This window comes from Patagioenas fasciata, chromosome 2 (assembly GCF_037038585.1).
Source record: "Patagioenas fasciata isolate bPatFas1 chromosome 2, bPatFas1.hap1, whole genome shotgun sequence".
In the NCBI taxonomy this organism is placed as follows: Eukaryota; Metazoa; Chordata; class Aves; order Columbiformes; family Columbidae; genus Patagioenas; species Patagioenas fasciata.
Genome location: NC_092521.1, coordinates 313607 through 325741, shown reverse-complemented (window position 1 = coordinate 325741; position 12135 = coordinate 313607). Strand labels below are relative to the sequence as shown.

General features: G+C 60.0%; 1 protein-coding gene across 20 annotated transcripts in view; it reads left to right on the top strand.

The window, feature by feature from the left end:
- Positions 1 to 12135, top strand: part of SCRIB (scribble planar cell polarity protein) — a 152628-nt gene that overhangs the window by 100747 nt on the left and 39746 nt on the right. For 18 of the 20 annotated variants that reach the window (XM_071803696.1, XM_065832795.2, XM_065832797.2 and 15 more), the window contains 3 exons: positions 4079 to 4267; positions 4917 to 5036; positions 9275 to 9358. In XM_071803696.1, coding sequence (XP_071659797.1) covers positions 4079 to 4267; positions 4917 to 5036; positions 9275 to 9358 — 393 coding nt within the window. The remainder of the gene's footprint in view (positions 1 to 4078; positions 4268 to 4916; positions 5037 to 9274; positions 9359 to 12135) is intronic. The other 2 variants (XM_071803701.1, XM_071803702.1) reach the window with 1 other exon arrangement.

Sequence of the window (12135 nt, the reverse complement as noted above, 5' to 3'; positions counted from 1 at the left end):
GAGGTGTTCCCGTTAGTGTCACCGCAGCAGGGCTGAAGCTCCGCTCTGGCTCCGGAGGTGTTCCCGTTGGTGTCACCGCAGCAGGGCTGAAGCTCCGCTCTGGCTCTGGAGGTGTTCCCGTTAGTGTCACCACAGCAGGGCTGAAGCTCCGCTCTGGCTCCGGAGGTGTTCCCGTTAGTGTCACCACAGCAGGGCTCAAACTCCGCTCCGCTCTGGCTCCGAAGGTCTCGGAACCTGCACGGGATGGCGGACGCTCCGTAATTGCGGTTAGCCCTTGGTGACAATTGGCTGCTTTCAAAGAATGCCAACGCTCAGCATTTTCACCCAGATAGCCCTTCTTTATCAGAGTTTTAAAAGAGCAAATTCAGTCTATCAAAATAACAGTTGCACATTCAGCTGCACTATTTGTAATGGTGGTGAAAGAAAACCTAAGATTGTTGTAATCTGCCATAATTTTAATGATGGGCTTTGTTTGGTTTGATCTCCCTCAGTGTTAGAGCACGTGGAGGTTTGGAAGCGTACAGTTGCTTTTTCCCCAAATGCTGGTTGTTTCAGCCCGTGAACTCTTTAGCTCTCTTGTCACTGTGCCCTCCACCTTCACCTCTCCCGTCACTGTGCCCTCCACCTTCACCTCTCCCGTCACTGTGCCCTCCGCCTTCACCTCTCCCGTCACTGTGCCCTCCGCCTTCACCTCTCCCGTCACTGTGCCCTCCACCTTCACCTCTCCCGTCACTGTGCCCTCCGCCTTCACCTCTCCCGTCACTGTGCCCTCCACCTTCACCTCTCCCGTCACTGTGCCCTCCGCCTTCACCTCTCCCGTCACTGTGCCCTCCACCTTCACCTCTCCCGTCACTGTGCCCTCCACCTTCACCTCTCCCGTCACTGTGCCCTCCACCTTCACCTCTCCCGTCACTGTGCCCTCCGCCTTCACCTCTCCCGTCACTGTGCCCTCCGCCTTCACCTCTCCCGTCACTGTGCCCTCCGCCTTCACCTCTCCCGTCACTGTGCCCTCCGCCTTCACCTCTCCCGTCACTGTGCCCTCCACCTTCACCTCTCCCGTCACTGTGCCCTCCGCCTTCACCTCTCCCGTCACTGTGCCCTCCACCTTCACCTCTCCCGTCACTGTGCCCTCCACCTTCACCTCTCCCGTCACTGTGCCCTCCGCCTTCACCTCTCCCGTCACTGTGCCCTCCACCTTCACCTCTCCCGTCACTGTGCCCTCCGCCTTCACCTCTCCCGTCACTGTGCCCTCCACCTTCACCTCTCCCGTCACTGTGCCCTCCGCCTTCACCTCTCCCGTCACTGTGCCCTCCGCCTTCACCTCTCCTGTCACTGTGCCCTCCGCCTTCACCTCTCCTGTCACTGTGCCCTCCGCCTTCACCTCTCGCCCGTCCCAGCCAGCGTGGCTGTCCTGTTTCTCTTGTTTAGTCTGCAGACACAGATTAGTGCCCGTTCTTCCTCCCCTTTGGGTGCCTGGTTACTACCTTCTGTCTCCTTAGTTTGTCTTCATTTGCGTCTCCATTGAGCCCCCTAATTGTTGTTTTTTTGTAAAGCTGTAATCTGGTTCTTCCTTTTTAAGACCTTCTTGATGAAGTGTTACAAGTTGGATACCATGGGGAGTTTGAATGCTACCTACAGTTTGGAATTCAGGATGTGTCTATGGGGATAGCACAGTGTCCCTTGGTGACATTGGCGATACAGATGAGGGTTGGTGTTGAGGATGTTTCTGCATCACCTGCGCCTCCTCCGCAGTTCCTGGGTGCTGCACTGCCACTTGCAGTCTCCGTAGAAGCAGTGCCGTCCCTGGTCCCTGCCGTGCCCGCCCGGCCACGCTGGGCATTGGCAGTCTCCGTAGAAGCAGTGCCGTCCCTGGTCCCTGCCGTGCCCGCCCGGCCACGCTGGGCATTCGCAGTCTCCGTAGAAGCAGTGCCGTCCCTGGTCCCTGCCGTGCCCGCCCTGCCACGCTGGGCATTCGCAGTCTCCGTAGAAGCAGTGCCGTCCCTGGTCCCTGCCGTGCCCGCACTGCCACGCTGGGCATTCGCAGTCTCCGTAGAAGCAGTGCCGTCCCTGGTCCCTGCCGTGCCCGCCCTGCCACGCTGGGCATTTGCAGTCTCCGTAGAAGCAGTGCCGTCCCTGGTCCCTGCCGTGCCCGCCCTGCCACGCTGGGCATTCGCAGTCTCCGTAGAAGCAGTGCCGTCCCTGGTCCCTGCCGTGCCCGCCCTGCCACGCTGGGCATTCGCAGTCTCCGTAGAAGCAGTGCCGTCCCTGGTCCCTGCCGTGCCCGCACTGCCACGCTGGGCATTCGCAGTCTCCGTAGAAGCAGTGCCGTCCCTGGTCCCTGCCGTGCCCGCCCTGCCACGCTGGGCATTCGCAGTCTCCGTAGAAGCAGTGCCGTCCCTGGTCCCTGCCGTGCCCGCACTGCCACGCTGGGCATTCGCAGTCTCCGTAGAAGCAGTGCCGTCCCTGGTCCCTGCCGTGCCCGCACTGCCACGCTGGGCATTCGCAGTCTCCGTAGAAGCAGTGCCGTCCCTGGTCCCTGCCGTGCCCGCCCGGCCACGCTGGGCATTCGCAGTCTCCGTAGAAGCAGTGCCGTCCCTGGTCCCTGCCGTGCCCGCACTGCCACGCTGGGCATTCGCAGTCTCCGTAGAAGCAGTGCCGTCCCTGGTCCCTGCCGTGCCCGCACTGCCACGCTGGGCATTCGCAGTCTCCGTAGAAGCAGTGCCGTCCCTGGTCCCTGCCGTGCCCGCACTGCCACGCTGGGCATTTGCAGTCTCCGTAGAAGCAGTGCCGTCCCTGGTCCCTGCCGTGCCCGCCCTGCCACGCTGGGCATTCGCAGTCTCCGTAGAAGCAGTGCCGTCCCTGGTCCCTGCCGTGCCCGCACTGCACTCACCCGCTGCAGCTTCCCTTTGCAGCCCTGAAGAAATCACTGAATTCCTCTGGGCTTCGTGACTGTTTCCCTCAGCACAGACCTGAAAAGGAAAGCAAGCAGCACATTTTCTTCTCTTTTTACTGGCACTTTATCAAACACGTATCTTGTTTCTTCCCCCAAATACCTCTCACCAATCCAGGGAACACCCGTGCCTCTGGTGTGTCTCGGTGTTTTCGTGCCTCTGACCCCAGTCACACATGACGTGCAGCAGTCCGTCCTTTCCTCTCCTCCTCCTCCCGTGACCGCCGTGTGTCCCCGCGTCCCCCACCCCCGTGTGCCCTGTGCTCTCCGCGGTCTCTTCCTGCAGGTCACAGAACCACAGAACAGTTTGTGCTGAAGGGACGTTTAAAGTCCCCCAGTCCCCCTGCCATGACAGGGACATCGTCACCAGCTCAGGGTGCTCAGAGCCCGTCCAGCCTGGCCTGGGGTGTCTCCAGGGATGGTTCATCCACCACCTCTCTGACCAATTTGGGCCAGGCTCTCACCACCCTCAGGACAAAATTCCTTCCTCATGTCCAGCCTGAACCTCCCTCTTTTAGTTAAAACCATCACTTCTTGCCCTATCGCCACAGGCCCTGCTCAAATCTCTGTCCCCGTCTTTCTTATTGGCCCCTTTTAAGTCTCCCGTAAGATTAATGGTGATCAATATGGAAAGGGGCAGTGTCAGGAGGATGGAGCCAGGCTCTGCTGGGTGACACCCAGTGACAGGACAAGGGGCAATGGGTGCAAACTGGAACACAGGAGGTTCCACTGCAAGAGGAGAAGCAACTTGTTGGGGGTGAGGGTGTCAGAGCCTGGCCCAGGCTGCCCAGGGAGGCTGTGGAGTCTCCTTCTCTGCAGACATTCAAACCCCCTGGACCCCTTCCTGTGGAACCTCAGCTGGGTGTTCCTGCTCCGGGGGGATTGCACTGGATGGGATTTGAGGGCCCGTCAACCCCTGACATCCTGGGATTCTGGGGTTTCTTCCGCGCCTGTTTCCTCTGTCACACTGTACACTTTATTAACTTTCTCCCCTGTTTGTAAGTAAGTACACACGAACACTTCAGACGCCGACGTGGAGCGGCACCTTTCCCCGCTCCCCGCGCTCTGGCTCCTCTCCCGCCGGCCCCGCGCGCCCGTGCGCTGTCCCCAGCCCGGTCTCCGTTGCAGGTGAGCTCGTCGGGCGCGGCGGCGCGGGACGGGCGGCTGCAGGTGGGGATGCGCATCCTGGAGGTGAACCAGCAGAGCCTGCTGGGCATGACGCACACCGAGGCCGTGCAGATCCTGCGCGGCGTGGGCGACGCGCTGCTGGTGCTGGTGTGCGACGGCTTCGACCCCCGCGCCGCGGCCGCCATCGAGGTGAGGCTGCGCGGCACCGCGAGGGCCCGCCTGCTGCTTCCTGAACACTGCTGGGCTTTTCACACCTTTTGCTGTAGATCTCGGTTTTCTGAGGCTCTGGGCTCCCACGTCTGCTCTCCTGCTCCGTGACCGGGAGGCGGCTCCAGCTTGCCGGAGCGGGTCTCTGCAGACCGTCTCTGCTGGCTGCAGAACCGCCCCACGGTGTCAGCGCACTGCTTAGAAATGCCCTTTTCAAACTCGTTTTCTCCAGGCTGTTTGTGCCTGGATTTTCTTGTGCCGATGCTGTCCTGTCTGTTCGCTGGTGTTCGCCTTTCCCCGCAGGGAAACGCTTACCATAGTAATCCTGTGCCTTCTTGGTTTCTTTTTTCAAGACTTAGCGAGTAAGCTTTTTATTCTCCACTGGAGTAAGTGCCCAGTCCCTGGTACCAATGTGTACCCTGTCCCTTTTCTGTACTCGTTTCAACTCAAACCCATCCTCCTTGGCCCTCAAGCTCCTTCAATAGCTGATCGCTGAGCTGAGGTTTGAAGGTGGGAAAGCTCCGACTGGCCCGGGTTCATCTCGGTGCCCTGAACCTGGGAACCCAGGGAATGAATTTTTGTGTAACGCACTGTGTAATGCACCATGTTTTATTGCCTTTTTGCTTTGTAGATGTCTCCAGGGATTATTGCAAACCCTTTTGCTGCTGGCATTGGGCGCAAGAATAGCCTGGAAAGTATCTCTTCTATCGACCGGGACTTAAGCCCTGAAGAACTGGAGATCCTGCAGAAGGTGGGTGCGATGGCTGCGGCTGGGGAGCGACACAGGGTGGACAGAATGGCTCAGATCTCCAGTGTCTCCCTTGGTGCACTGAACCTGTGGCATAACGGGTAGTGGATTTCCTCCTGATGGATCAGCGGTCCCAGCGCTTCGCTCATGACGGGACTCAGATCTTCTGGAGCTCAGAGGTGCTGCGAGAAGGGAGAGAGCATGGGGCGAGCGGCTCTAACTTTGCTCTCTCGTAGGAGGTGGAAATGGTGAGAGAAGCAGTTCAGTGGGAGAGAGAAGAGAGGGAGAAAGTGGTGAGAGATGTTTCACGTAGCAGAACGTGTCCTGCCGGCGGCTCTGCCGCGGCCGAGCCCTGGCGGCGCCGGGTTGTCTCTACCCAGGCGCCGATGCTGCGGGGGCTTCGGGTCTTCGCTGTGGGTAGAGAACGCTGGGTTACTGCAGCTGCTCCTGCCCTGGCCGCGCATCCCTGTGCGCCTCGTGGCGCCTCTCCGTTAGTTACAGCCCTCGCTACCGGCTGCTGCACCCTGGAGAAAAACGACCTTTGGCTCCGGAGTCCCGCGTTTAACCGGTGCTCTGTGCAGCGCTCCGTGAGCGGAGATGGGAACACACGCTCAGAGCTGCCCTGGGTTTGAGGAAGCAGCGCTGTTCACCTCAGGCGCGTGCTCCTCAGCTCACTTTGTCGTTTTTCTGGTTGGTTCTGGGAATTCTGTGCTTCTGCCGCAGTTTCACAGAACCAGGTCAGCAGAGTCACGCCGCTCGAGGACGTGGGGTTTCTGGTTATCCCTCCTCAGACGGTAGCTCGTTCAGCCAGATCCCTTTGGAAGCTGGGGTCAGATTGCGTTCCCCAGGTCAGGAACGCGCTCTGCGGGCGCTGCGGGAGCCTCCTCAGCCTCCCGGCAGACACGGCTGCTGCTCTCCAGGCTCCTTCTGGAGCCGTAATCACTCGGCCTTTTACACCTGCTGCCCCACGTGAGTGTGGGTGTGCGGGCAGTTCTGGATTAAGGTGATCTTTGTAACTCAGTTAACACTTGAGATTGTGTTTGTTTTGGAAGAAGCAGCCGAGGCTTTGAATAACCAATGGCACAGGCTGCGAGAGGGCAGAGCCATGCGCCAGAAAATGGCCTGGTGACCTTTCAGGCACGTGTTATGTGTAATTATTAAATACACATATTTAGTATTTGTATAATCGCACCGTGCCCTGGGTCTGTGGGAGCGGGGGCACGGACGCGGGGCTGCGTGTCCTCGGGCTCCTCGGGCAGCTCCGCTTTGTCCTTGCTCTGCGGCTGCGACACGTGCAGAACAGGACAAGGGTTCTGTGCGAGTGTCGCGAGCTGTTCTCGGGGGTTCGATTCCTCCAGCGGAATGGCCCTAGGGAGTGATTGGGGTAGGAGGGAGCCTCTCCGGGTCGCTTGGTTCAGCCCAGAGCGGAGCCAGTTTAGATCAGACTTAGTGACTTTATCTGTGAAATGTCTCGTTCCTTGCCTAGGAAGGACCTCAGAATGGTTTGCTGTGGCTTCAGAAGAACCCGATGTCATGGCGTTACTGTCACAGCAAAGGGTATTCCTACTAGGTCAATGTCGGTAGCGTATGGACTGGAATACTCTGTAGGAGACCTCGGGTCCGGGGAGTCGTTATCAGCATTTTAACAGCTCTGGATAAACACGGAGCAAGTCCGGCCCCAGAACCACGCTGCGCTGTCTGTGCTGCTTGCATTAATTCAAGCTTGGGTAGGTAAAGGCTTTTCCAAAGCTTATGCTGACGTTACTTAAAAACACCCAGAGACTGTCAAGAAACAGAAAACCCTCTATGATTGCTGATCCAGCCTCGGCCATATCCTCAGCTTTCAGGAGTGCTGATGGTGCTATGGTGGTTTTTCATTGAAAACTGCAATGTAAAATTTTATTTAAATGGTTAATTTAAAGGAAAGAAGTTATCAAAACGTACTCATTCAGCCATCAGCAATACTTCAAAAGGATGATGGGCATCTTATGAGAAGTGCCATTGTTCTTCGTGGAGGCCGAACCGTGCGCAGTGGTCGCGGTTCGTCCTGCTGGGGTTTTACTCTGGGCAGGTTTTTGAAGCGAAGCTCTGAGGCTGCCCTGGCGTGCATCGAGCACTTCTGGGGTCTGTGTTCCGTCTGCTGCCTCTTCCCCGCTCTGCGGTGGCCAGGTGGAATGACTGCTGTGTGCTGCCCCAGGCGCTGGGCACAGGTGACAGCAGGGACAGGACTCCCCAGCCCCGGCTGCCTTACGAGGTTCAGATTCCTGGTGCCCCTGCCCGTGGGTGCCGGGAGGAGCTGGCAGCTCAGAGCCCCGAGACACAGCAGCAGAGGCGCCTTTTCCTGCTGTTGCCTTGGGCGCGACCTCGAAGCTGGGGTTGTCTGGGCGCTGGTTCCGATGGTTGGGTTCGCAGCAGGGTCCACCAGCGCTGCGTGGTGGCCGTTGTGAAGCTGTAGGAGGTTCCCACCTCAGTGCCAGAGCCTCAGTGACGCTGTGTGTGTCACCATTTTTGGACCTGTTCTCTAATACTTTAGGGTTTCATGTTCAGTTTTGCACACGAGTGACACACACCAAATGTTTCTCCTTACAGTAAGGTTGTGGACTGAAGAAATGTGAAGAATTGTGGCTTTGCCGTGCTCACCATCAGTTCTGTAGAGGTTTTCACTCCCTGCATGTATCTCCCAGCTCAGTTCTTTGACAGCTCCGTTTCTAACAGCAACATTAGTAACCCCAGGTCTCCAGGGACCGATTCGTGGTGCATTTCGGTGCCCCAGCTCTGTAGCCGTAGTTATTTTCCTGGCTCCCCAGGTGTTGTCAGGACAGACGTTGAACAGCCCACGGCCCAGCCGGGGCTGCCTGGTGCCCTTGTCTCTTCAGCTTGAGACCCCAGGGAGCAGTCACATACAAGGTTACTTTTACCTTGAACACTCACTGTACGTACAGCACTTGTCCAAAATAAACATCAGCGGATTCAGAATGGACCTCAGCTGAAATATCCCTAAATACCCGTTTGGGTCTTGTGATCCTCCAGAGCACTGCTGTGTTCTCACGTGGCTCATTGTTGTCTGGAGAGCAGGCGTGCGATGTGGGACACTGAGGGTTTGCTGGTGGCAACACACAGAAGCTTTGGGAGAGAAGGGCGGCGGTGCTTATCTGAGTTCTCAGTAGCTCCCTCTGTATTTCTCAGACACCGTCCCCGTCCCGTCCTCCCGGCCGCGGCCCTGCTGCACCATTGGGAGGGTCACACTGCACCATCGGGAGGGTCGCGCTGCACCGTCAGGAAGGGTCGCGCTGCACCGTCAGGAAGGGTCGCGCTGCACCGTCAGGAAGGGTCACGCTGCACCGTCAGGAAGGGTCGCGCTGCACCGTCGGGAGGGTCGCGCTGCACCATCAGGAAGGGTCACACTGCACCGTCAGGAAGGGTCGCACTGCACCGTCAGGAAGGGTCGCGCTGCACCGTCAGGAAGGGTCGCACTGCCCCGTCAGGAAGGGTCGCGCTGCACCGTCAGGAAGGGTCACAGTGCACCGTCAGGAAGGGTCGCACTGCACCGTCAGGAAGGGTCGCACTGCACCGTCGGGAGGGTCGCGCTGCACCGTCGTGAGGGTCGCGCTGCACCGTCAGGAAGGGTCGCGCTGCCCCGTCAGGAAGGGTCGCGCTGCACCGTCAGGAAGGGTCGCGCTGCACCGTCAGGAAGGGTCACACTGCACCGTCGGGAGGGTCGCGCTGCACCGTCAGGAAGGGTCGCACTGCACCGTCAGGAAGGGTCGCACTGCCCCGTCAGGAAGGGTCGCACTGTGCAGCGCGGAGGGAGAGCGACGCTGCTCGTTCCCCGGCCCTGGCGCTGCCGCGGGGTGGATAGTTATAGATGTACCTTCCCCAGTGTCTCCAGATCCCGGCTGTAAGCCTTTCAGGTGCTCTGTGGAGGACACCAGTAGGCGTGTCACGTTCTGTCCCCGCGCCGGGGAGCGGACGTGTGCACGTGTGGCAGGAGCAGGGGGGCCTGTGCACCTGTGGGGACCCAGAGTGATGGCGTGTCTGCACCGCTTCTTGAGCCTCTGCCGTGTTTGTGTCTGGAACAATTCCAGGTTCATTTTCCAGCAGTGGGAGCCTCCCGCAGAGTCTGGAGATAAGCCTCGGTTATTGCTGGGGGTGGTTTCCTTTTCATTGCTGTGTCTGAGGGATGTGGTCGACTCCTGCCCTGATCTCCTGGTGTTGTCTCTCTCCTGCCCTGCCCTCTCCAGAACGCCACGAGCGAGCCGCTGCGCCTGGACTACCGGACCCTGGCCGCCCTGCCCAGCAGCGGCCTGCAGCGCGGGAACCGCTCCGTAAGTGAGGGCTGGGGCCCCCGGGGAGGCGGCGGCGCCCTGCGCCGGGACACGGGGAGCGGAACCGCGGGAGAACCGGGCAGGGTGGAACAGGAGGAAGCCACAAAAGATGAGAACAAGGAACTGGGGAGAGCAGGGAGCCGGGTCACTTGGCGTTTTGGAAAGGGAGGCGGCCCGGGTAGTTGCCGAGACAGACGAGCGCCCTGAGCGCGGCCGAAGGGACAGCCCAGCAGGAGAGGGGGCGTGCGAGGAAGGGGCCGCGGGAAGCGAGCGGAGCGAGGGGAGGTTCTTCCTGACAGAGTTGTGTGCGAATTCATTGCGGATGGTGTTTAGCAAGGAGGAGGGATGCGGGGTGCTGGTACCAGAAGTATTGAATCGAGATCCATCCGGGACTGCCAAGGGCAGAGCATCAGCGGCTGTGCACCGTGGCTCGGTCTGGCACAGCCTGGGGTGCTCCTGCCCCGGGACCTGCGTTTCCGTCCCTGGCACGCGGTGGCAGCTCAGCAAGAGAAGCCCAGATTTCACAAACTTCACAAAGTCGTCTGGCTCTCCTGTGTTTAAAGCCTTACCTCACCTCTCCGCTTCCTTTGGTCGTGTTTTACCTTCCCTGCATCCCGCCCAGTGATGCCTGCTTCCCCACACTCCGGTCTCCACCTCCTGCTGCAGCAAGACCGATCCCTTTGCTCTGATCAGAGGTCCCGCATTCCCGTTCCATCGCTTCAGGATCATCTTTTTACCCTCACTGTCCACCTCGTTCCATCCAGACAGGTCCCTCTCCTGTGCATCTGTCCTCTCGTTGACTTCAGGCTCTCTTGCTTTCTGCTTTCACGCTGATTACAGCCCTGCTTTTCTCCAGCTTTGTCTTGTTTTGTTCCTCCCCACGCTCCCCAGCTTTAGGGTTTTCTCTCCTGGCTGTTCACCCAGAAAGCATTACCAGCCAAAGCTGTAACACATTTTTAGCGTCTCTCGGTGTAACGCGGCAGCTGGCGGGAAGGGCAGGGCCAGCCCACCGCAGCAGCTGCCTGCGTGCGGGGCGCCGGTGCCGCTCGGCAGCTCGTGCCGCAGCCGCCGGTCCGTGCGGAACGCCGGGGCTGGAACGCGGGCTGGCCGCGGAGAACACGGGCTGACCGCGCCGGCGTGCCGGAGAACACGGGCTGGCCGCGCCGGAGAACACAGACTGGGTGTGCCGGAGAACATGGGCTGGCCATGCCGGCGTGCTGGAGAACACGGGCTGGCCGCGCCGGAGAACACGGGCTGGCCATGCCGGAGAACACGGGCTGGCCGTGCCGGCATGCCGGAGAACACGGGCTGGGCATGCCGGAGAACACGAGCTGGCCGCGCCTGCGTGCCGGAGGAACGCGGGCTGGCCGCGCCGGAGAACGCGGGCTGGCCGCGCTGGCGTGCCGGAGAACGCGGGCTGGCCGCGCCGGAGAACATGGGCTGGCTGCGCCGGCGTGCCGGAGAACGCGGGCTGGCCGCGCCGGAGAACGCGGGCTGGCCACACCAGCGTGCCGGAGCGCGCGGGCGGCAGCTAAAAATGTCCCGTTGCAGGGGAAGGGCCAGCGGGGGCCCGCGGTTCCCTTTTTCCAGCTGTCGTTTGCCAGCCCCGTCTGCGCTGTTTGAAGTGGCCGGTCTGCCCGGATGGGGGGGCAGGGAGGTGGCTCCAAGGACGCTCCCTCGGGAGCCGCCGGCCCCGCTGGGGCTGGCAGGCGCGGGTCGGTCCGGCCGACACCGAGCCCGCGGTCCGGTTAACGCGCTGTCTGTCTGCAGGCGCTCCGACTGCGCTCAGCTGACTAACGCCCGGTTCCCACAGTATTTCTCCTCCCGTCTCTCTGCCAGCTTCTTCACCACGTACGTTCTCTAATCGGTGCCTACGAGTCTGGTGTTGCAGGCGCACCGCTGAGCAGGAGCTGCCGACCTCGGTCCTCACCACTGTGGGTTGTGAGTGGAATTTGTCACGAGGATTCCCCAGGAACTGCCCCTGAGGAAGGGGGCACACAGTTGTCTATCTTGCATTAATCTGTATTGCCCTGTACTGGTCCTTTAGTGGGCAAGATTTAACAGGCTTACTGAGGTGTTTGTTTGTATGCTGTTAAAACCCCAGCTGAAAGCTGCATGGGAACGCTCATCTGACGCTCTGGGCTTCCCAGTCGCTTGTCTGCGGGGTACCGGGCACAGCGACGTCCGGGTGCTGCGTGGCAGTCCTTGGAGAGCCGCTACGGTCTGTCTGGGACGCAGAGCGGCCTGGAAAGCGTTCCTGTGAAGGGCGGGCTCTGGCCACGGTACGCGCTGGAAATCCAGGTTTGCTTTCTGGGCTGTAAGAAATGGAGGAGACTTCACATCTCTCGGCAGCGTGTCACTGTGGTTACTTCATTAACAGTCTCTGCTTATCAGTCTAAATGTGTTTCTCTTCAGTTTCCAACCACTGATTCTTTCCCCGTACTTGTTCATTAGATTTAAAATCAGATTTGTTTCAGCTTCTGTGGCAAAGCGATGATTGGAACTGCAGATGTGTTTGTCTTGGGTGCCGGGAGAAGCACGGTTGTCCCGGCTGCTCAACGGGAGCGACAGAGGCAGGGCTGGGAAAAGCACACGGCACTGTCTTTGCTCACCCGAGTAGAAGTGGCTGCGTGTCTGACAGAAACAGCCGCCGGCGCGCAGGGAGGCGCTGGAGCCAGAACTGCGGGTCGTGGCGCTCGGTTCCGGCCCTGCCCGTGGACGAGCAGGACCTGAGCTCCCCGTGGCCCGCTGGACCGCAGGGGTGCCGGGGATGTCCA